The sequence below is a fragment of the Eptatretus burgeri genome, chromosome 4 (genome assembly GCF_056783735.1).
Source record: "Eptatretus burgeri isolate ZD-2024b chromosome 4, Ebu_testis_v1, whole genome shotgun sequence".
In the NCBI taxonomy this organism is placed as follows: domain Eukaryota; kingdom Metazoa; phylum Chordata; class Myxini; order Myxiniformes; family Myxinidae; genus Eptatretus; species Eptatretus burgeri.
Genome location: NC_140964.1, coordinates 15,910,261 through 15,935,260, shown reverse-complemented (window position 1 = coordinate 15,935,260; position 25,000 = coordinate 15,910,261). Strand labels below are relative to the sequence as shown.

At 45.8% G+C, this 25,000-nt stretch overlaps 2 protein-coding genes across 4 annotated transcripts in view; one reads left to right on the top strand and one right to left on the bottom strand.

The window, feature by feature from the left end:
- The window catches only part of LOC147027535 (homeobox protein Hox-B8-like), a 3,214-nt gene extending 2,672 nt beyond the window's left edge, over positions 1-542 (bottom strand). Inside the window, exon 1 of the mRNA XM_085877002.1 lies at positions 1-542. This exon is cut by the window's left edge and continues 537 nt beyond it. Coding sequence (XP_085733128.1) covers positions 1-13 — 13 coding nt within the window. The 5' untranslated portion in view covers positions 14-542.
- The window catches only part of LOC147027533 (uncharacterized), a 148,486-nt gene that overhangs the window by 56,252 nt on the left and 67,234 nt on the right, over positions 1-25,000 (top strand). The window lies entirely within an intron of this gene.

Sequence of the window (25,000 nt, the reverse complement as noted above, 5' to 3'; positions counted from 1 at the left end):
AGGATGACAACATACTACACTTTTTTCTTCCTAGGTTTTCGATGTCCAATCGGCCATTTTAGTCCATAAACCGCGGAGCTCGTAAAATTGCGCTCCTTTCCAAAAAGCACGGGATCAAATGTCGAATTTTTATGGCACTCTTCTCCGGTATGTGCAAATTTATTGCTCCTTTACCCACCCTACCATATTCCATTGCGTTCGTGCTGCCGATGGAGAAAAAGGTGGGGATGCTCAGGCGGATTAATATGGTGGAACAGTAGATACTAAAATATCTGTCTCTGGAGCAGATACGAATGCGCGACAAAATAAAATCCCACCATCAGTACGTCCCATTGATAGCGCATTTAATTTTTTTTAAAGTTTATTTATGCTGCAGCTCTAATTTTGTTTAATTTTCGTTCATAATAAAGACACCAAATAGTATAAGCTTATCAAAACGCTGAAGCGTTTGCAGCCTTGCGCCCTTGCACCAATGTTCACACATTAGGATGTTATGCGTTTTGGAAGAAAAGATGGCGCTGTACATGTACACGCTGTCTTAAGAATAGCTACTCAAACCGCAAATAATAATACCAAACCATAAACCGTGTTTGCATTGTGTCCTCCAAAAATATACGCAAGTCTGCTCCTGACTCGATTATAATATCATCATCAGATTGATGTGCAGATTAGGTTTCGTTTTTGAAGAAAAACCCAAATACATGATCATTAAGTCCAGAGCCTACCATATACAAGGATGATTAAATATATTTTGTTTTTAAAGGTTTGTTGTTAAGTGCAGACTTGGTCGTAAGATCAGTTAATAAATACAGGACTCTTGAAATGTAAAGAATAATTATTTCATTTTGTTAACATTTGCGAGACTATGGACTTATTGATCACTTCTTGCTGAAGTCTCATGTTTCTTCTTTTTTTGTTTGTTTTCTTTTGTTTATGTAGTATAGGATTTTTATGCCTTGGAGAGTGCTGAGCAATGAATAAATGGTTCCATAAAACACGTTTAAAATTAGCTCTTGACACAAAATATGTCCCATGCATGAAATGGTGAACTGAATAATATAATGTCTTGCAATGCTTTTAGTCATGGGAAATATAAATTCCAAACAAAATTGTCCGTTCGTAATAAACATTGTGGATGGGACAGGCTGATTGAGTTGTCCATGCTCTCTCCTTTTAATTTTATGGCCTTCCTCCCGCAATAAGTGACATGAAAACTTAAATTAGTACACCCCGTGAACAAAGCTTTTGTTTGCATCTCCAAACAACAGCAGAAACAACAACAAGAAAAAGAGCAATCAGAGATTGCAGACCCTCACCAGGACGTGTGTGTGTGTGTGTGTGTGTGTGTGTGTGTGTGTGTGTGTGTGTGTGTGTGTGTGTGTGTGTGTGTGTGTGTGTGTGTGTGTGTGTGTGTGTGTGTGTGTGTGTGTCGTTATGTGTGGGGTATTTTGTGTGGTGTTTGTGTAGTTTTGTTTGGCATTTTTTTATTGGTGTGTTACGTAATTAATGAGACATAACTGGAACTGCCATGTTGTCACTGCTGGCAGTAATGACCGTGTTCCAAGACGTCCCGCTTTGATGCAACCCCACTTTGATTGGACACCTGACCCTGACCCATTACATTTTTTTTAATTCAATTGAATTCAGAACAGGATTGACATAAATTAAATTCAGATCAAATGGCAGACCAAATAGGTACAGGAGTGCATTGGAGGAATCAGAAGAAACCCAAACGAGCAAAAAGCAAAGTTGAAGTCATCAGGTGGAACCTGGATATAATTTGGGTTTCAGCTGCTGCTCCTCTGCCCTCAAACCCATCCAGGCACAGCCCAGTGAGTCTTCTTCTTCTTCTTTTGGCTGCTCCCGTTAGGGGTCGCCACAGCGGACCATCCGTATGATCCGCATAGTGATTTGGCACATGTTTTACGCCGGATGCCCTTCCTGACGCAACCCTAGTCACCTCTTACGACACAGGGATATGGTACACCTATTTTAACCGGGGTATACACCGGCCCAGTATACTGGTACTCATTTTGCCGACCTCGGAAGGATGACAGGCTGAGTCAACCCCCTGGTGTATTAATTCAGTGGCCCAACGGGGCTTGAACTCAGGACCTTTTGGATCCCAAGCCGTTGCCCGAACCACTGCGCCAACACCAGGCTCAGCACAGCCCAGTGAGTCTTATTCAAAAAAAAAAACCACATCAAAAAATTAAATAATTCTGGCTGCGAGACTCTGTGTCCGATCAAGTTAAAATTTAAAACAAGTATGCCTCATCACTACTTGACCACATTTGTGAAGTTTCACTTCGATTTATTAAGCGGTTCCAGAGAAAACATTATTTAATATTTTCTTTAATCCATTATTGCTGCCAAACCATGTGACATCAATTATTTCTTAACAACTTTGTACACGCATGCCATGGGGAACATTTATGTGGAGTTTCCCCTCGATTTGTCTCACAGTTCTGGAGAAGAAGATTTTTAGATGGTTTAGGGTAAATCCATTATGGCTGCCAAACCATGTGACCTATGATGTCATATGTGTGATCCTTATCTTCCTCATGGATAGGCAGTCATATGTGTAAGGTTTAGCCTCGAGATATTCAGCCATTTCAGAGAAGATTTTTTTTAAGGTTTTGTTTTTTTCAAAAAACAATATGGCTGCTGAATCACGTGACCGATGAGGTCATCAAAAAAAATTGTCGTCCATTTTATCCTGAGATGACCCTCAAAATTTTTCATACTCATTCGATGTAGCGTTCTACATATGCAATTATGATGTCATAATGAAGGCACCTATGACATCATTAAAAATCACACTCATTCCACATGAGGAGTACTTGCTATGTCCCAAGTTTCTATTTTTTCCTTGGTGCAGTTTCAGAGATAGAGGTCCAAATGTTTTCTGTTTTTCCAGCATGGCTGTCATGCCACATGACCTAATGACGTCATAATTATCATTAAAACCTAATCCATGAGTAGTCGCACCAATGGTGAAAAATTAGTCTCAATCCGACAAGCGGTTGCGTAGAAAAACAAAAGTTCTGTGTGGACAAACAAACAAACATACGGACCCAAATGCAATACCCTCTGCTTCGATGAGGGTATCAACAACAACAGCTTATTTTCCTTACAGGAGGGATTTCTTAAACTGGCTTGGAAAATACTTCAAAAACTTTCATAATTCCTGATCAACTGGCTGTCTTGGCATGGTCAAATGTGATGCTGTTACATTTTTGCAAGAAATAATTTATTTTACATTCAATTACCTCTGAAGGTCTCTAAAATTATGATAGCAGTTCAATAATTACAATACCAAGGTGATTTCCTTCACTAATGGTCACATGTATGGCATTCAAAAGTTTGAGGAATGACTTGCTTGCAATAGTTCAAAAACGCCAACATTGTGTTTTTCCTCATTATACTGTTACGGAAATGGCCCTTATGGGAATGCTAAGTATAGGATTAGTTCAGTTCCCCCATTATATTCATGTATAGATAGGTTGTGTGGTATAAGGGATGATAGGTGTGTGTCGGGTAGGGTAACAGACTGTTTTTATGTTCATACGGTGGTGAAACGAGAGATTGCTCTTGTTACTTCCTCATCCTGGATAGGCCCTGCCCAGCCAGTGACGCGAAGGGGTGTGGCCTCGGGAGAGAGGTGTGGCCTGGACAGGAAGTGATGCGAAGCGGCGGAGCCTTTGGTCACTGAGTCACCTGGAGAGGGGGTTGGTAAAAAGGAAACTAAAGAAATAAGGAGCTCTCAGTTGGAAAAGAGAGTTGCCAAAAGAAAGGGAAGAGGAGAAACAAAAGATCGGTGGTGTGAAAACAGCTGCTCTCGAGGCGCGACGTGTGTCGAAGGGAGAGACGCTGAACCGACCTGCACGTCGGTGATTCGACCGAAAGAGGAACTGAGGGGACGAAGCGGGAGTCGGGCTTCGAGGCGGGAAGGCCGGAGAGGAGACGCCGGACCTTCGGACGGTCCTTGCTCACCTCGCGGCTCGTTCATGTTTGCCGATCCGCCTGTGGAACTCGGACCTCGACTTGGGCCTTGTATGGAGAACAGGCCAGGCCGGGATTCGTGTGCTGAATCCTGGAGAGAGATCGGCGATCTCCCATCGTCGACATTGCGTGGAGCCAGAACACGCTGAGGAGAGCCGCGCACGCGATGACTAACAAGAGGCAACGGGAGTTGCTGCGCCGCGATTACTTGCCGCACGGGACGTTTGAGCGGGAGTTCGAATCCATGGACACCCGCTTGTTTGTTACGAGCGACATTCGTGCTCTTGGACACGGTCCTCGTCCATGAGCCATCACCAAGTACTCTGTGTGCATGCATGCTGTTTGTTTGAACGTGTTGTGTAAGGCATATTTCGTAGAATCCCCTCGAAACCTTTAGCCGTGGTCCCCTAGTTAAGAACGGGTTGATTGTTAATAAAACCATTGTCGTGTATATTGCTTGTGTTGTGATCCCTGATGTCCCCAATAAATCTTGTTAATTTGTATGCAGTTGTCACTATGGATTAATGCGTGTCGCGTCGAGGAACGATCCGTTAGATTGGCATATAAAACCAAAAAGTGGTTACAGGCTGGTAGACTCCGCTCGGTCTCTGACAAAGCCAGTCTGTAACTGGAGGGGGAGCACTCGGTAGAGTGCAAAACCTCCGCCGCCAATACTGCGAGGTCACTCAAGTGAACCTGATATCCTATTCATTCAATTTGACACAGTGCTCACAGAGTTATAGTTTGCAACTTTCCCTTTTACTTTTAACTTTTACATACTCAATTCATTCGTCATAACGAGATTCCTTGAGACAGAAATTGATTTTACATGGGTATATCCACCTGAAGTTCCAAAATCAGCCGCAATTATAGTTTTGGCATGTTTTTTGTTGGAAATCACTTAAAACATGTAGAAATGCAAAAAAAAAATATCGAAAGTTTGTTGAAAAAAAAGTTGCAATTTTTTTTTTTCTCTAACAATTTTTTTTTTGGGGGAGGGGGGTTGGAAATCACTTAAAACATTAAGAAATTCAAATATTTTTTTCAAAATGGCCACCATAGCGGCCATATTGGACTTTGAACCAAGTCCAAAATCTAATGGCATGATCCTTGGACCATACCTAATGTGCAAAAGCCGCGAGGTGAGCAAGGACCGTCCCCCACCAAGTTTCGTCGAAATCCGTCGAGGAGTTTTTCCGTAATACTGTTCACCATCAAACAAACAAACAAACAAACAAACAGAAAGGGGTGAAAACAGTAACCTCCGATCTTCGATGGCGGAGGTTAACTCTGCGTTCTATCTCCCCAACTGGTAAGATACAGGATTACGTTGGTATCGCGATTGAAGACGCGTGACCCGAGGCCTGTGCCGAGCCAGCCGGCGTTATAGACTCCCGGCGACGGTGGTGGCGAGGCTGGCACCTCGCACCGGGTCAGATTCCCGCCACCCCGGATCCGCAACAATACAAAATATACTGTATTTAAGGATATAAATATTTCCGGACTTTTTTTTTCTTCTAAACTTGTATTCTGAAACTTGTATTCTTATTCTTGTATTCTGAAAAATAAAAATAATACATTGGTGTGTGTTGAACTACTGCAGGTACAGTTTCTTCTTCAGGGAACTATTTAACACCACTTGCACATTCTGAAACAAACAAGTCAAGACAAACAAAGTAGGTAAACAATTAACCTTTTTTGCAATAACAATGCAAATCATTGGATGCCTGTTATCAAAAAAAGCAGAGCATACTTACTGATGTTAACCCAGTCCACTGTAAACAATGTCATCCGTGTAGTAGAAGCCGTCGTTGGTTTGACTCAGTTGTGGCAGTATTTTGATACACTCCATCGATTGCGCACGTGATTACGCCACATACAACTGACCGTCTGAGAAGATGGGATTGGTCAGATTAATGCCCACGAAAGTGAGAGTATGTCCCTGGTTCTTGTTGATGATCATCACATACGCTTGTCGTATTGGGAATTGGCGTCTTCGTAGATCAAAAGGCAGTCCAGAGTCTGATGGGGTCAGAGTTAATCTGGGAATGAAGACGTATTTGCCTGTCTTTTTCCTGGTCATGATCTCGGTCTCGATAAGCCGGCTTCCAAGGCTGATTATGCGCAGTCTCGTTCCGTTCTGTAATCCATTACGCGGGTCCAAATTTCTGAGCAGTATTATTGGGGTGGACACTTGAAGACAGAGTTTATGTGGTGGTAAGCCCGCTGGTGTTATTGAGTTTAAGGACTCCGTCTGACAGAGGTACATCTGTCCTGGATCAGATACGCTGTCAGCACTGAGATATGTCTGCGTTTCGCCAGCTGGGAAGGTTTGTAAGACTTTATCGTTGATCATGTCAACATCTTCATTTGTTAGACACAGTTTTGCTCTGCTGTAGTTAAGTCGGGTAAAACAGACCTGTGAGCTCGTTGATGCCACCAATAACGGGTCAATGCAGATTTCTGACGATAGGTGTATTTTGCACTTCCCTACATCTGGATTTGTAGGTTTTCTGCCATCTCCAATCGACAGCAAGAAAGTCTGAAAATCGTTGACAGCTTGGTTTTGGTGAGACGAGCCCATCAGAGCTTGCATGTTAATGGTGAGGTGAAATAATTGAACCTCCTGCTAGAGGAACGATCTCTTCAGGTTACTTTCGACAATGTCCGCCTCACGTCCATGTCTGATGACTGGAAACTCATGTCTGAAATCACCACCCAATAGGACGATCAAGCCTCCGAAAGACTTTTCCGTCTTCATAATTGTCGCACAATGAGCGATGCAAGCATTCAAAGACCTGCTTGTGCATCATTGGAGCTTCGTCCCAGATTATGACAGACGTTCCTTTGATCAGTGTACCCAATGCAGAGTTATTTGGAATATTGCACGTGCTGTGTGGCTGTATAGGTATAGGGATTTTGAACTGAGAATGAGCAGTTCGACCTCCGTCCAACAACTCGGCCACTATCCCGGAAGATGCTACTGTGAGTGTGGTGAGCTTCATGGAACGAACGCTGTGTAGGATGGTGTTGTGAAGAAATGTTTTCCCTGTGCCCCCAGGGCCATCGACGAAAAACACTGCCCCATTCTTCATTGTCACATTTTCCATCACCGCTTTGTATACCACCCTTTGATCTTGATTGAGGAGTCTGCAGTTGTGATCCGCCTTGTTTTTTTTCTGATTGAACATCGTAGCCAGTCATGAGAAAAGAGGATGGATCACGTTCAGCATCGGTCGCGTGGCTGAGTTGGGGCATGTCAGGATAATCTTGCAATGATTTTCCATGATAGCGGAGGAGTTCCTCGATGGCTCCTAGGGTCCTGTTGTTTAATTTATCGTCGGTCAATGTAATGCCAGCCCGATTAGCATTATTGAGTATGTCCTCCTTAAAACATTTTCTGAATGAGGAGAATAATTGGGCAGGTTGGCAGAATAAGAGAATAGTGATGAAAAGAGTGCGCAGTTCATTCAGGAAACCTGACATGGCAGCCTCTTCGAAGCGGTTATTCCATGAGCGGTCGTCTTCCAAGAAACCTCGACCCAATGCTGTCGCTTTGAATATGTCCCCAATGGTGCCTTCAGGGACTCACCATAAATCTTCGAATGATGTACATCTAGGTGAATGATGCCGCAGCAAACGAAGATAGAATTGTTCACCTTCGGATGGACTGGCACTGTATAAGCGTCCAATTGTGTTCCCCGTTTCCGAGGTGACCATTTACACGTAGTGCTGTTGCACGTGAAGTGTTCTAGGAACTCGTGGTATGGAATAGAACAGGCTTTGGGGTAGTTGCGGTTACAAATAAACCATGCAGTGAGGGTTGTTTCTTTGGCATGGTCTAAAGCTTCTGCAGCCTGTCTAGGAACATCGACGATTCTATTTTGGTTCGGAAGATGGATATCCAAATGTTGAATAGACATTGATCATTCATGTAGATCGTAGTGGAACAAGTGCCAGCAGCCTTCGCATGCGGAAACGTACCTCGCATCCACAAACCGGTTGATCTTGTTCATGTCGTTGTCAGTTTGTTGTTGATCATCTTCACATACAGCGGCCATAATACGATCTGGTCCTTCATGGACATATTTGTAGAGATACTTTACTGCCATGACCGTCGAGCAGACTTCAATATTGATGTGGGCTTTGTACTTGGTGGACAGGTACGGGTTATAAGGAATGACCCAGTGGTTATCAACGTTCACTCCGTGTTTTTTTTACCTGAGGTCCAGAATCCATTCTTCTGTATAAGAGGTAGCCATCGTGCATGCTTCACGTCGTTTCACAGAATTGCTTGGGGAATTGTTTAGTGCATTTGCCTTTTCCATCGAGGTAATCGAGGATGAGCCGTGCCGCATGGTCCGTGTACCGTGTTCTATACGATCACGTTATGCAATCGAGTCTGCGATGGGTCAGGAATTTCTGCCATGACAAATTTGTCATCATGGTCTGGTGATCGAGGCCTACTTTCTTTGAGAAGAATCACCAACGTGTGAAGGTGAGGCAGCCCTCGTTTCTGAAATTCCATGATGCAGTCGTACGCGAGAACCTTTCCAAATGTTTGACCAACCACAATATCGTGTAGGAAAGCATTCTTCTTTTGATTGAAAACTCTGGTTACGATGTCTGGCCGATCAGCGGCAACCTGTTTAGGAAATAACGCATTCTGGATTTCTTCCCATTTGGGGTTGCACGTAAATGTTAAGAAGAGGTCAGGTTTCGAATATCGCCAAATGATAGCCATCAAATCCCGAAACCGTTGATGCATATTTTGTGGGCTTCTGGTAAATGATGATGGAAGGACAACTCGGCGACCGATTAAGGCACTGTCAGTATCTCCAGCGGCGACTGCATCAGATAGTCCTTGATACAGCTCCACCCGCAATTACCGTTGATTGTGGGAGACGTAGTTCAGGCGTCCTTGTTCAACCTTTGTGTATTGATCGACAATATATTGTTGTAGTAATCCACCACGACTTAGTATTACATTAAAGTTACTTCTAACCATCAAGTGGTAAGCGTAAAACTCCATAGTACTGACGCATTTGCCGTCTCGTTTCTTCATGGTAAATGTCCAGCCCAGATCTCCATGTGGTAGTAGCAACACGGAATAAAGAGGGTCATAATCGGGGTGGGTCTCATTGATGCGGATAATGTCACGATTTTCCGGATCCAGGCTTGACCGCTCGTACAAAACGATGTCGCGTTGCGATTGAACATCAGCACTGTTTTTTTATTTTTTTGGATACCTTCTCGAGGCTCGTATGAGAGCGAACACACAACGCACAGCAAGCGGGGCATGAGACAAGAGGAGCAGGAGTGGGGAGGACAAAACTGTGGGGAACAGAGACATTAGGAGATCTGTGGAAGGGAGTGGGATGGGGTGGGGAACATGAATACAAGATGGGCATTACAGGGACTTTCAGGAAGAAAAGCAGGGAATTTGAAGGAGGTGGGCTTAGATGGATTATCGGGGGTAGAAAAGATCGAGGATTTGGATGGGGGTTGATAAGAGGTGGTGGTGAACAGCTGTTTTGAAGGCCTGGAGGGAAGAATGGGATTGAACAGAGTGAGGAAGTTTATTCCAAACGCGGGAAAAGAGAGGAATGAAAGAGTGAAGGTGAGCAGTGATTCGTGATTTTTGTGGTTTTACCAGAAGGATGTTGGCGGACCTTGAGCACCCTGCGGAAATGTGGTGGGGACAACTTGCAGAAATTTCAGGGGGGGCAAGGCTGGAGAGGAGACGGTAGAAGACAGAAAGACCACCGACCAGCCTGAGGTGAGAGAGTGAGAGGCCCAAAGACTCAGCCTCATCGCGGGAGATGCCAATGATCCGAAATGCCCTGGTTTCCACAGCGTGAAGCCAAGAAAGGTGGGAGGCAGGAGCACCAGACCAGAGGGGAGAGTAGTACTCCATCAGGCTGCGGACAAAAGCGATGTAAGTGGTCAGGAGCTCAGGTTGGCCGAGGAAGGACTTTGGACGATGGAGGTTTCTCAGTCGGCGACTGGCTTTGGAGGCCAGGTTCGAAATGTGGCTTTCCCAGGAAAGGTCATGGCAGATAGTGAGACCCAGAAGCTTGAAAGAAAGGACTTCTTCCAGAGGATTGTTGAGAAAGTGGATGGGGGGGGGGGGTTCTAAACGGTCCTTTCGGAGAGATATGGTGAGAATGTGAGATTTGTCCTGATTGAAAGACATGTTCCAGGTGTTGGACCAGTTTGTGGTTTTACCCAAATCTGCAGTGAGCGAAGAAGCTGCTGCTGCATGCTGGTCTGAGGGATGGCAGATGGTATGGCAGAGGGTGGAGTCATCAGCAAAGAGATAGAGGATTTTCCAGAGAGTCAGACAGATCATTGATGAAAACCAGAAAAATAACAGGGCCCAGAACGCTACCTTGAGGGACTCCAGCTTGGACAGGAAGAGGGGATGAAAACTCCATTTAGGGCCACACGTTGACTGCGACAGGAGAGGACGTCTGCGAGCCAAGACTGGAGATGGCCTTGGATACCATAGGAAGAGAGTTTGGTGAGCAGGGCAGGGTGCCAGACCGTGTCGAAAGCACGCGATATATCCAGGGATACGGCTCGGATTTCATGCCGGAATTGAGGACCTCCATCCATTGTTGGGAGAGCAGAAGCAGCATATCCAGGGTAGAGTGACCTGGTCTGAAACCAAATTGATGATCGGAAATCAAGTCATTGGAGAAGAGGGAGGATTTAATGTCTGAAGCAATGATGGATTCCATAACCTTGCTGATGATTGGGAGAAGGCTGATTGGTCTGTAATTGTAGGGATCTGTTTTTGCATCTTTTTTATGCAGGGCAGTAATGTTTGCTGATTTCCAAGCAGATGGCAGATGACATTAAGCAAATGAGAGGGTGGACAGAACAGAGAGAGGGTGAGCAAGAGCAGAGGAGCAGGTTTTTAGGACACGTGGGCTGATGCCATCTGAGCTGGTTGCAGAATCTGAGTCGAGGTTTGACAGCAAACTCTCCACCTTGTCAGGAGAAAAGAACACAGAGTCCAGGGACAGTGGGTAGAGAAAGCGATGGCGTTTGGACACAAGATTTCGATTAAAACACCGAGTTTAGGCATTCAGCCTTTTCACGTGCAGTATCAGCAATGCGGCCATTTGAGGTAAGGGAGGGAATGGAGGGGGAACATACACCAGAAACACATATAATTAGATGCCACCAGGATTTTAAGGAGGGAGAGTGGTTTGAAAGTTCAGACTTAAGATTGGAAATATGTTGTTTTCTGGCTCTTATGAGAGTAGAGACACACTTGTTCTGAACTTTGTGGAAGGAACTGAGATTGCCCTCAGTTGGGTTTGCTTTCCATGAGGCAAAGGCAAGTTGTTTCAGGACAACTGCCTCGCCACAAGCTTCAGTGAACCAAGGGCGGGAGCAAGGGTAGGACAACTCAAGATGAGAGGGGATAAACCTGTGCATGAGGGAGAGCAAGTTTCTTTGAAAGAATTCCCAGGATGAGTTGATATTAAAGAAAGTAGCGATGGGAGACCAGTCTATAAGTTTGATGGCTGCTTGGAGTCCCTTCCAGTCAGCTTGAGTGAAATGCCAGACTCGACGGCGGTGAGGTGGTTCTCTGATGATAGCCAGAGAGATGTCCACTTTGACAAGGACGTGGTCAGAAGAACTGATTGGAGTGGAGGAAGAGCAGCAAATATTGTCTGGGAAATTTGTCAAAATCAGATCCAGAAGAGATGGAGTACCATTGGCTGACATCCGTGTTGGGAAGTTGACCGATTGAGTCAGTCCCAATGAGTCGCAGAAATCTTTTGCTGAAGTGCCATGACAGGTGATGGAGGTACCCACACCGAGCCAACTGGCATGATGACAATTGAAGTCGCCACATATGAGGAAGAGAGAGTTTGGATGAGAAGATAGAAGTTGATCCATGTTCTCGGATAGTGAGGTGTAAATGGAGTCATCACTGTTTAGTGGAGGGTACAGTACACATCTTAACATGAGGTGGGATTGGAGGAGAAGCCATAGCCAGAGGTATTCCTGGGAGTGTGGGGGAGTGAGGGCAGTGCATGAAGAGTGAGGAATAGAGTCTTTGATTAAGAGAGCAACTCCACCAGGACAATGATCAGGTCTGTCATTCCAGAGGAGGGAGTAACCAGGGAGAGATACTTGGGAGTCAGACACGTCTTGGGGGAGGAAAGTTTCTGTTAGGCAGATTATGTCTCGTTTGTCAGTGGCAACCTGTATGGAAAGATATGAAAGGTTTGAGTGAAGGCCCTGGATATTTGAGGTCCACACTGTTTATGAAGAGGGAGGGGAGGAGGCTTTGGGTGCAGGGGAGGGGAGGGGGAGGGAAGGACAAGGGAGGAGGGAGGGAGGTAAGGAGAGTTGTTGAGAGAGTGTGGGGATTGTAGAATAGCTAGGTGAGGGGCCGGATGAGGAGGAGAAATGGCTCTGTGGTGCTGGGAGAGCGGGGGGGACAAGAGAGGGGGCAGAAGGCAGTTGAGGAGGTGGAGTGAAGAGATGGAGGAGAGAGGGCAGTGGAAGGAGGCAGCTTTGTGGATGAGAGGGGGGGGGGGCAAGTTTGAGAAGGGTGGGTGGGGAGAGTTGAAGGAGAAAGGTGAGCAGGGAGATTTGAGAGAGGTGAGAGGGAGGCTTGGAGGGAGAACAGTGTGATGGTTGCTTTGAGAGTGAGTACTTCCTGGTAAGATAACCACGACTTCTTCTGCCGTCGGTAGATTATAGCGCCGTAAATCTGTCGTTGGGTCTGCTCTCAAAACGAACTTCATGGAATCATTTTTTTCTTGTTCCAGTAATTTGTCGACTTGCTTATCAGCACTTCCGAATGGATTACAGTCATGCAGTACTGTCTGTAGCTTTTGAAGCAAATCACGGTGCAGGTCGCTGTTCCATGCTGTTCGATGAGCGATTTCATTGGCAGTGTCGTAGATATAGATTTGTGAAAACTTCGTCGTTTTTCCGCTCTTGGGAAAAAAATGTCCGATTCTATGATAAACACTGCCATGGATTCTGAACGTATATGGGCCCCTTGTGGGTAACATGTCTTCCTGTACACCCAATGACACGAACGCTAAACTCGAGTTGTATGCCCGAATGTTGGATCGAAAATCCCTTGCTTCAGGTGTGGTCAGTGAAAAGGTTTTGTAAGAGGGGAGATGGTTCACTGATGTTGGGAAGAACAATTTTTCCTTGCATACAGCAGGTGGAAAATTTAGTGTTCACCCTGAGGCAACCGGAATGCAGTTCAGCTTTCCACATGTATGCGCCACAGGAAGAGCACATAGTGTCCATGTGAATGGGGGCGGGGGGGATGGGGAATGGGCTCTCATTGTAGTCTTGCAATTCACCGATTGCATGTGGCAAGATATTATTTTGATAGCTGCGCTTCCGATTTCGCACTGCTGTTGCACGCGTGTCTGCATTTTTACGTTTCGGCATCTTGTGGCTTACAGAATGCTCACTACAGTCTGGAAGAACTGGAAGGAAATAAACAGGGCCTCGTTTTATGAACCAAATGAACACGATTGGAAATGTTGGCACGCCTTTGGCTGAGCGGTTGCACACACTCCATCTCGCTACGCTATTCGTCCGGTGTTCGTATGGTGGGGGGTTTTCGGCTGTTTCAAGGTGGGGACCCATCACAGCAATTTTGGACCCTTTTGTCACGGATGGACCCTTTTGCCACGGAACTCCGATAATGGATCCATTCCAAAAGGGGACATTTGGAATCCGAAGCAATACTGGACATGTGTGCCAATGCTCAGACTCATCCCTCCGCCACGTGTCTCGGAAACCATGGCAGTTTGTTCACTTACTAGTATAGAGAAGAGAAGATATATATATATATATATATATATATATATATATATATATATATATATATATATATATATATATATATATATATATATATATATATATATATATATATATATATATATATATATATATATATACACACACACACACACGCACACACATTATAATGGGCGTAAGCCTGGAACTTCTAACACACTTTTCTCCAAACATATTCTGTTCATACTTCCGAAATCTTCACATTATGTGTTCCATGTATTAACGCAGGTGATAGTGGATTCAAAAAATCGAATATAGATAGAATTTTCAGAGGGAATTGATGATGTCACAATCGGCGGAAAACCGACGGCCGGGTCCCAGACGACGTGCTTTACTTAACTAAGTCCATGAGTTCAGGACATTTGTTCAACACAGCATTTACGACTTTTATCCTGCCATGTTGTTAATCTGTTGATGGAGGTAATAAAGAAACGATGAATATGTCAAATCATTCGTGTTGCTCATCTGGCACTTCGTGTCAATGTCAGCAATCTAAAGCTACCGGTCTCAAACGTTACCATGGGCACCCAGACACACCACCAATATGAACTGAACTGTTGAATGCGGTGCAAATCATCCAAAGAAACTACTGTACCGGAGTATTGTGATCCGTCCTGTCACCCATACCCGTCGTAGATGGGTATTTGCGAGTATTATATAAAGCTCTTTCTTACCACTCACTCACTCACTCACTCACTCACTCACTTACTGACTGATATTAAAGATCAGAACCTGGGTGATGTAGAAACCTGAGATTTTGCATGTCGATGTACATCGAAGCTGCTACACTGGTAAATTCACATAATCATCGGACTATATCAATAAATGAAACAGAAATAAACGAAAAAAGTGCAGGTGAGTGACCCGAGACAATGGGGAAGCAGGATAATTTTGTGTGCCGATGGAAATCAAAGCTGATACACCAGGAATAAATCACAGAACCATCGGAAAGCATCCGTAAATGAAAAAAATAAATAAATAAAAGAAAAATCAAATACAGGTGAGCGACCCGAGACAATAGGAAAGCACGGTTCGTATGCTTACACAATGTATAAGCACACCACGGTATACATAAATATCTCAAACCCTGTAACTTTATGAGGTAGCAAGGCACAAGTCGAGTCTCACAACACAAAATGCTAATACTGCACGACCTGTTAGCAATAAAAAATAATTTATGTGCCTGAGATCAGCATCATGTCGCATTCAGTGTCAGAGTTGCTCTTCTGTTTTATATACAGTTTGTGTATGTGTTTGTATATATATATATATATATATATATATATATATATATATATATATATATATATATATATATAAATAAATTGTTACAGGCCAGGGGTCGGCCGCCAACCGACCGCTCTGGACGGAGCCGCAAGTTGAGTCGGCCCGACCGATCGCCCGGAATATAGATCGCCCAGATAACTCCGAGCGACGGGTCCTTGTACAATAACCCAAATACGCCAATTGACAGATCACGTGGGGTAGGGTCGATTGCCAATCCTCAATGTACCTAAATACCCATGTGATCCAACTACCAGGGTATTCCACCCTCGACGGATCTCGTACGGAACAAATCGCCGAGGCGAGCCTGTCCGTGCGCGATTCCGAGCGGCGTAATCGCCGAGAACAGTCGGTCCAAATGTCCCCCTATTACAGCAAACCAATGGCTTTCTAACTCCCAACACACGAAATGTTCAGTCAATGAGGGAATGGACAAAACGAGCAGGTTTACATTTACACAAGGACATTTATTATAATGAAACACGTATGCAATTATACAAGCAACAAAACAACTACAACCGTCTATAAGCAATTATTAATGTACAGTCACTTACACAGTTTTACTTGCGGGACTCGGCGCCACAACATTCATTCGAAAGAAAAGCAGGAAAAAGACCCCATCAAAGGCAATGGGGTCAGACTGGACCTCTCCGGTCTTAATGGCGTGGGACTTGGCAGACCAAACGAGTCCCACGAGACCGTTGCAGGTTACCTGCACCCTCGTGGTGTCTGGCTTGGGTGACCCACGATGCTCCTTCCCCACGGCAGCTTGCATAGCCGCGGTCGAGCTCGGGCCTTCCGTGTGGCAGGCGAGCTCTTTCCGGCTCTCTCCACATGAACGCGCTTGGGCGACCCGCGATGCTCCTTCCCCACGGCAGCTAGCGCAGCCGCGGTCGAGCTCGGGCCTTCCATGTGACAGGCGAGCTCTCTCCACACTAACGCGCGGTTTGCGCGACACAGCAGGCAAGGCTGCACCTCCAGCTCGCGTCTCCTTCGCGACGCCCGGACTTCCACGCAGCTCCTTGGCTTCTGGCTTCCTCCCGACTCCCCCAACTGCTGAAGCAAAAAGCTTACTCCTCCCATGGGACTCATCACACGAACTCTGCCATGGGACTCCCACAAATTCAGCCCTACCACGGGACTCTTTTCGAACTCTTTGCATGGGACTTTCACGAACTCTTTTTGAACAAAGAAAAGATGTCCTCTTTATCCTTTGCACCCCCTCCCCCGCACCCGGCGTGACTCGTGCCCTCGTGATCCACCCCCCGCTCAACCACGGGTGGGAGGGAGTTGTTGACGTCACGGGATGGCAGGGTTCTTCTTCCTCTTTGCAGAAGAGGGGGAGGGACGTCTCCATTGTTTCGTTCCCTAACTATTAAATCGATCCGCAGCGCATCTAATCGATCTCTGAACATTTCAACAATGGAAGGTGAGCTATCTCGGGAACATGCACTTGTCGACATAGCTGACTAAGGGAACCTGTATGTTGTGTGCAATTGAATTCCAAATTCGTAACAATATATATATATATATACATATATATATATATATATATATATATATATATATATATATATATATATATATATATATATATATGTTAGTGCTTGGCCGATATCGGAATTGGTAATCTGTGCAGGCTGATATCAGCAATTTTTCGGAATTCGGCATCGGCCAATTGGAGTTAGTGTGAGTGTCGATTACCAATTACATTACAGTGCTGTATACAACCCAAAAACCTTGAGTGGCTTTCACCCTTGTTTCGGGAGAATTTCATCAAACAGAAACATCAAAAAATTGGCTCAGTAATTTGGTTCTGAGTTCGTGCAGCAAACAGCTTCGAAATCAGGCGTTATCAAATTTATTTTGCTTTGAAACTCACAAAGAGAACTAACATAGCCTTTCTAAAGCATAACTGATGAATGTAAAATAACCAATTGCTTTAGAAGTAGCTATGAGGACAAAATAAAATGTGTCCACTTTTATGCTGCTGAGGTTAAAAGCTAAAACCTACTGTACTGTACATCCTTCCTGCCCAGGACGTATTGACGTCATATTTTCCAGGTGTACCGAGTGCATCAAAACATCAGTTAAATTTATTTTTTCACATTTCAAAGGCAAACTGACAGTATTCTGGGATGCTTGAGTATTCTGCATTGTTCTGTGCTACTAGTGCAGCATATGATAACAGAATAAACAGTCTTTCATCTGACAAGACAGAGAAATTTCTCTGATCAAAATGAATCTGAGCTTTGTGGACTTTTAAGGTCCTCTGACATGCAAAAGTACTGAAATTTCATTTATATATGTCCGATTGGAGTTTTTCATCGTGATTTCAGATCTGACAATGTTTTGTCACAATACTCATTCTGTAAAATGTAAAATTAAAAAAACAAACGTCTTCGGAAACGCCCCTAAAAATTCTCCTGAAAGGGAGGGGCGTAACCCACAGGATTACAAAGGCTGCACGTTAATTACTCGGGTTGGTGGTCTACGTGATTCTATTGGCTTGCTGTGTGTTTCCACATTTGATTGGTCGACTCAATCGCTTCGTTCATTTCTGCTTTAAAAAAAATCGAACATTTGGTTTTGAATAATGGATGACATGGACTTTCATTTGTCTGGTAACGACAGTGAGTGTGAGAGAAATGAAGGATTTTGGTCTGAATCACATGGAGAATTGTCAGATAACATAGTCGCGGGAGGTGAAGTTCAGGAAGCTGGAAATGAAATACAGCCTTAGCAGTTTGAGCCCGAAGCAGGACAAGCAGAGGAAAATGGCGATGAAATTCCCGGAGTTCATGATGATCGGGAGGACATCGAAGGAAGACTTGGCAATAACAACTGGTTAGACTAAATCCTATTCGTAATTCAATAATGTAAATTCGACTTGCATACTGCTCGATATCAGAAATATTTTAGTGAGGTGACGTGAACAGCGCAGCGGACATGTTGCTCCTCGGCGAATGAATCACAAGCAAGGCCAGCCGATGTCATCGGCCTTATCTCTCTGCGCATAAAACGAAGCAATTTTGCTGTCCGGATACGATGAAAACTTGTGTGCAGAACACACCTTGTGACACAATTGTCTCGAGTAGTCCAATACATCTGATGTTCTGTTGCATTTTTATTTATTTTATTCCTACTGTTGTCATGTAGCACCAGTAGAAAACTGAAAAAAGAGAATAATAAATAAAAGCTACAGCACGTCAGATTTATCGGCCGAGTTGGACGGACGACGGATTTATCGGACTAGTCGGACGACACCTTGTGACACAATTGTCTCGAGTAGTCCAATAAATCTGATGTTCTGTTGCATTTTTATTTATTTTATTCCTACTGTCATCATGTCGCACCAGTAGAAAACTGAAAAAAGAGAATAATAAATAAAAGCTACAGCACGTCAGATTTATCGGCCGAGTTGGACGGACGACGGATTTATCGGACTAGTCGGACGGACGATGGATTTATCGGACTAGTCTAGACTCTAGAGATCTCGAGTCAATCCACTCTGTGCGAGTTTCTGTATGTGATGTCAACGCTGCGATTCACTGGTCAACTTTTTTTAGGGGCGGGGCATAGCAAGTTGTGAAAAGCACCAGAAATGATCGAAATATTGCTCTCATTATCCCATTTTTGATAAAAAAAAAAACGGGTGATTTCTTCACTCGGAAGGCCAAGTTAATATATAAATAACCAGAAAGTTTTGCATGTCAGGGGACCTGTAAATATAACACTGAAATGTGGCATTTTCCTTTTTTTGAACTTTGCGAGCGTGGGTAACAAGGTGATGGTTGGTCTCCCACTGAGCTTGTTAAATCATCGGGTGAGTATCGCCCCCACTCATGCGCTATCACCATTTATAACACTGAGTCAATGAGCGATCATTTTACATACTGTATAAACAACTCGTGAGAATATATTCCCTTTGTAACCTGGGGACACCCAGCGTGTCCTGTATTTTGCATAAATTTTCTTTTTACACGACCAGACAAGTATGAAACGCTTCATTTTATATCTCTCAATAGTTTATTCAATGAGCACGCTCATCATCCATCATTCGTTTAAAATTGACAGGATGCTGTGCCATTTGATGCACCAATCGATGAGAGAAGGGATTTAAAATGTATCAATGAACAGCTACTCAATAACATCAATCACAGGCATAGCACCGATCTGGAACGGCATCCACTTCATGTGTGCACAAAGCACTATGACGTCATTATTTACGACTTTATAATCTGAATCGTTATCAGCTGTTTTATTTTATTTTTATTATTTTTATTTCAATCAGTTATAGTCAAATTTTCTAAATAGACCAGCACACATATATATATATATATATATATATATATATATATATATATATATATATATATATATATATATATGTATATTGTTACGTTTGAGGGGGGGTATGCATTCAAAGGGTAATTAGGATGTTTAATTAGGTATGCCATGCTGTTCGAGTTTACCAGGATCTCGATGTAATAAGTAGTAATTCAGTGGTGATAAGTTGTCTAGTAAATGTTCATTTCTTCAAGGGGGAAATGATAAATGTCACGTAATTAGAGAGGGACACGGGATAGGGTAAGTGTGTCTGCGTAAACCCCTTTTGGTATTCTCTGAAGACTGGCCGTGACGTCACAGGACAGAGCAGCGGATGGCTCCGCCCCGTGATCACGATTGGCAGAAGGCGACGGCAGTGGGCCAATAAACGGCTCGAGTGGAGGTGACGAGGGCAGAAGGATAAAAAGGTTCTGTTCGGGGTCGAAAAGGAAGAAGAAGGAGATTACAACCAGAACGCTCGTGTTTTTTTTGGTGTGAAACCTGTGGCGGCAGAGAGCGTCCTGGTTGCTGTGCTGAGTTGATCGTGCTCTTGATCGTGTCTGGGAGCCTTGCCGAGCCTTGTGCCTCACCTCGGTTGGCTCTGGGGTTCTGCTGACTCGGAGTACGGGGTCGGGCGGCGGGCGGACCTGCCTCCCTCTCCTGCTCGCGGCTTGGCGCGGGAGCTGGTTCCCTGGCGGCTGTGGGCGGACTTGGGCCAAGTCCAGGAGGTCGACAGCACCGCGGTTTCTCCTGCCCCCCCTGGCAAGAGCAAGGCCGGCTCGTCCGGCGCCGATCCAGGGACAGTTGCGTCCACACCACGGTCCAGCCTGACCACCAGAGATAGCTACGTTTTGTGTGTGTGTGTGTGTGTGTGTGTGTGTGTGTGTGTGTGTGTGTGTGTGTGTGTGTGTGTGTGTGTGTGTGTGTGTGTGTGTGTGTGTGCGCGTGCGTGCGTGTGCTTGGCGCCTTAGAGGGATTGAGAACTGTATATTCATTGGAATTGTCTGTGTTTTTCCCCACGCCCGATCCCACACCATCCCGTCGAATTGCCCCGGATCCCTCTTCTTGCCAAGTCTTGTTATTTCTGATAATAATAAAAACAAATAAACATCATCAACTCAGTGAAAAGTGACTCGTGCCACCTTCCTCGTCCCGTTTGCAGTAGAGCGATTAGAACCGCCATGTTTGGGTTATAAACAAATAAATCGCCTCCATCGTTTCGGCTCATTCTACATTGGCAGGACTGTTCAAGTCCCGTGGACGTCACATTGGTGTCAGGGTGTTGGATGTTCGAACCCCTCTAAATTATATACCAGAATTAAAATCTCGCCACGAATTGGAATATAAAATTATTACAGAAAAGCGCGCGAGCGCGGGAAAATTTTGGCGGGATTTTTCAAATTTAAATTAATTGGCGGCAAACGGGACTTCTGCACCATGGCGGATGTGCAGATGTTTGAGGAGGAAGGCCACGTGTCTGGCAGCGAGTCGGGGGAAGAGGGGAGAGACGGGGGTAGGGTTGGAACCTCCCCCATTCCGAGCGTGGACCGTGCTTCATCGCCCGTAACGGAGCCGGCAGCGCCGGAAACCGGCACGATGACGATCTGGACAATGTTGGAACGTTTAATGAGTGCAATTGCAGCACAGGGGGGCAAAAATGACGGCACATGGGGCACAAATGGCAGAAATGACGGCACAAATGGAAAATCAATTCGTGACACAGGGGGCACAAATGGCAAAAATGACGGCACAGGGGGCAGAAATGACAGATCAATTGGGGGTAATGGGGGTACAGTTGGGTGCATGGATTGATTTAATTAGGGATGAATTGGGGGAAAAGATGGAGAAAATGAAAACTGAGATGAAGGAGTGTGTGGATGTTAAATTGGGAGAAATACAAAGTAAATTCGAGGATAGATTGGAGGAAACAAAGGTAGAAATTACATTGGAGGGGGAAAATATATGGAAAAAATTGGTAGATAAAATTGATGCAACGAAAATTCGGGTTGATAAAGTGGATGAAAGCCTGGAACGTCATCGTGCCTGTGTGGATGCTCGTATGCAGCTGCAAGTTGAAGAGTGGGGAGAGCTGAGCAAGCAATGGATGAATTTGGCGGAGGAGGTAAAAGGATTGGAGGCTCGTTTGGACGCACAAGATAAAATTATGAGCCAAGATGAAGTCTTGGATAAAGGCCTGGTAGAGCCGTCTTTTGTAAGTAGAGTGTCCGGGTTGGTTGAGGAGCAGCTACAAACTCGTGACGGAGCCTTGGAGGAGGTTGTGCGGGCCCAGAAGATCCTGCGGGAAGAGGTGAATCGGTCCATTCAACGTTTGGAACAGGAGGCAAAATTGACCCATGGGACCCTCACCACGGAACATCTTTGGCCACAGTGGGCTCCGAAATTGGATACGCAGCCACAAGGGTGTTTGATCCCTGGGCTGGATTCGGACAAGGGAGAAACTGAGAAGCGGGCCACCGTAAAAGTGATCCCCCTGGTAAATTTCGACGGGTCAGGGAGCGTTGAAGCTTTTCTGACGCAATTTGAGTGCATTTCCCGACTAAACGGGTGGAATGAGCGGGAACGTACAGGGAATTTGGTGGCAACGTTGCGGGGACCAGCCGCAGATGTGTTAAACGTGATCGCGGAGGGGATGTTGACCAGCTCCCACATTTGCGAGGCGTTGAGCCGTCGGTTTGGGTTCGCGGCAAACTGTGATCTGGTGCGGGCCCAGCTCCAGCACCACAGATTAAAGCCGGGTGAGACAGTGCAGGAGCTGGCACAGGACATTTACCAATCAGTCAGGATCGCGTATCGGGACCTTACAGTGGAGGCGTGGGACAGACTGGCACTAGAGAAATTTTTAGCTGCTCTTCCTGACCCTGAGGTCCGAGCGTTAGTGGAGCTACAGGATCCACCCACCGTGCACCGAGCAGCTGAGTGCGCAGCCAGGCTGGCCTCGTGGAGTCGGCCGGGTCAGGTTCCAAAGAGGCCATCGGTGACGATCCGACAGGCGGAGATCCAGGATCAGGGAGGGGGGCTGGGAGAAATTGGCATTACCCAAATGCTTCAGAGGATGAATCCTCCTGCTGAACCGCCAGGTCTATCCGAGATGCCCTTTCATAGGTCGGGTCCAGAGATCACTGTCGGGGGTCCGGGAGACGAGATCGGGCTGAGCATATAGGGCCATGCACGGCTGGTGAGATTGTGGCGAAGTGCCTCCTTTAGTGGAAAAAAAAATGAATTGTGGGAAAATTGGCATGGGTTTGTAAGTTCTGCTGGGTTTTAGAGTGACAATCGGGACAGTGGGTAATTGGAAACAAAGCGGGCACGAGTGGCTGTCCAATGGCTGGTGCGTGGATCGGGTGAGAAGTGCTGTGTGAGTTGTTTTAAGTGAAGAAGTGAAATGTGTGGTGCACACATTGTTTTTTTATTGGGCATGGTGTGGTAACAGGGAAGGTCATGGTCGGTGAAGTGTTAGAAATGCAGGTGTCACATGTAAGGCCGATGGGGTGGGAGAGTCATGTGGGTTTTGTGGGTGGGGATGATGTGCTTGTCCACAGGGATTGCTGAAGCTCACGGTGAGCGGGAATTGCGACCCCCTTCAAGGCGATTCACCACCTGGTGGCTAATGGTGACAGTGTCTGGAGGCAACTGGGAGAGGGTCTGGTTGGGCGACCAAGGCCGGTAGGACCTTGGCGACCCAGGAAGGCCAGAGGAGCCAGTGAGACCCCTTCCAGAGTGTTGTACGGGATTAGAGCTGATGGCTACCAGGGGGGAGGGAATCAAAGGGAGTGGGGCGGAGAAACGTCCGGGTTGGACTGAAGCTTACCTGTGGGCTGTTAGGGTTAGTTGCACCTGGTTGCACCTGAGATGCCCCCATCATCTTGTGGTAACCCACCCCACGGCCATGACGGGATTCAGCCTGCATGATTAAAATGAGGACCATGACCTAGAAATGTGATGATGACCATGGTGTGAGTGTTGTGAAGATGTGAGTCCCACCCGATCCCGCACAACTTGACAGGTGCAGCAAGGGCATGATGTCCGCATAATTTTGGGGCAAGCAAATTTGAAAATTGGCTCCCCAGGTAACGCTGGGTCTATTAGCATCCACTGGGGGAGGCGGTCAAGTGTAAATATTCTGTGAATAGTGTCGTTAAGGCTTAGAGTAGGAATGTAAAGTATAAGTGTTGTGTTTTTGTGGAACCTTTTGTTTCCCCCTCCCCAGATCACTGGAAGAGTGCTGGGCAAGAGCGATGATCCGGAGGATGGAGTGCAACTTCGCTCAGTGCTCTCATGTGATAAAATTTAAAAAAAATAAAAATAAAAATAAAAAAAATGAATGATTGTTTAGGCGAGGATAAGGCCATAAGGGGGTAGTACATTAAGCAGGATAGGTAAGTTAGCTGCGACTCGCTGCCCATTGCCCCTCCTACTTTATTTCGTTAGGTTAATTAGGTGTGAGTCAGTAAGTGTTAAGGCTGGTACGGTAGCGCCTGTGATATACCTTGCAGGAGCTGCGGTACCAGAGGAGGGGGCAGTGTTACATTTGAGGGGGGGGTATGCATTCAAAGGGTAATTAGGATGTTTAATTAGGTATGCCATGCTGTTTGAGTTTACCAGGATCTCGATGTAATAAGTAGTAATTCAGTGGTGATAAGTTGTCGAGTAAATGTTCATTTCTTCAAGGGGGAAATGATAAATGTCACGTAATTAGATAGGGACACGGGATAGGGTAAGTGTGTCTGCGTAAACCCCTTTTGGTATTCTCTGAAGACTGGCCGTGACGTCACAGGACAGTGCAACGGATGGCTCCGCCCCATGATCACGATTGGCAGAAGGCGACGGCAGTGGGCCAATAAACGGCTCGATTGGAGGTGACGAGGGCAGAAGGATAAAAAGGTTCTGTTCGGGGTAGAAAAGGAAGAAGAAGAAGATTACAACCAGAACGCTCGTGTTTTTTTGGTGTGGAACCTGTGGCGGCAGAGAGCGTCCTGGTTGCTGTGCTGAGTTGATCGTGCTCTTGATCGTGTCTGGGAGCCTTGCCGAGCCTCGTGCCTCACCTCGGTTGGCTCTGGGGTTCTGCTGACTCAGAGTACGGGGTCGGGCGGCGGGCGGACCTGCCTCCCTCTCCTGCTCGCGGCTTGGCGCGGGAGCTGGTTCCCTGGCGGCTGTGGGCGGACTTGGGCCAAGTCCAGGAGGTCGACAGCACCGCGGTTTCTCCTGCCCCCCCTGGCGAGAGCAAGGCCGGCTCGTCCGGCGCCGATCCAGGGACAGTTGCGTCTACACCACGGTCCAGCCTGACCACCAGAGATAGCTACGTTTTGTGTGTGTGTGTGTGTGTGTGTGTGTGTGTGTGTGCGTGTGCTTGCCGCCTTAGAGGGATTGAGAACTGTATATTCATTGGAATTGTCTGTGTTTTTCCCCACGCCCGATCCCACACCATCCCGTAGAATCGCCTCGGATCCCTCTTCTTGCCGAGTCTTGTTATTTCTGATAATAATAAAAACAAATAAACATT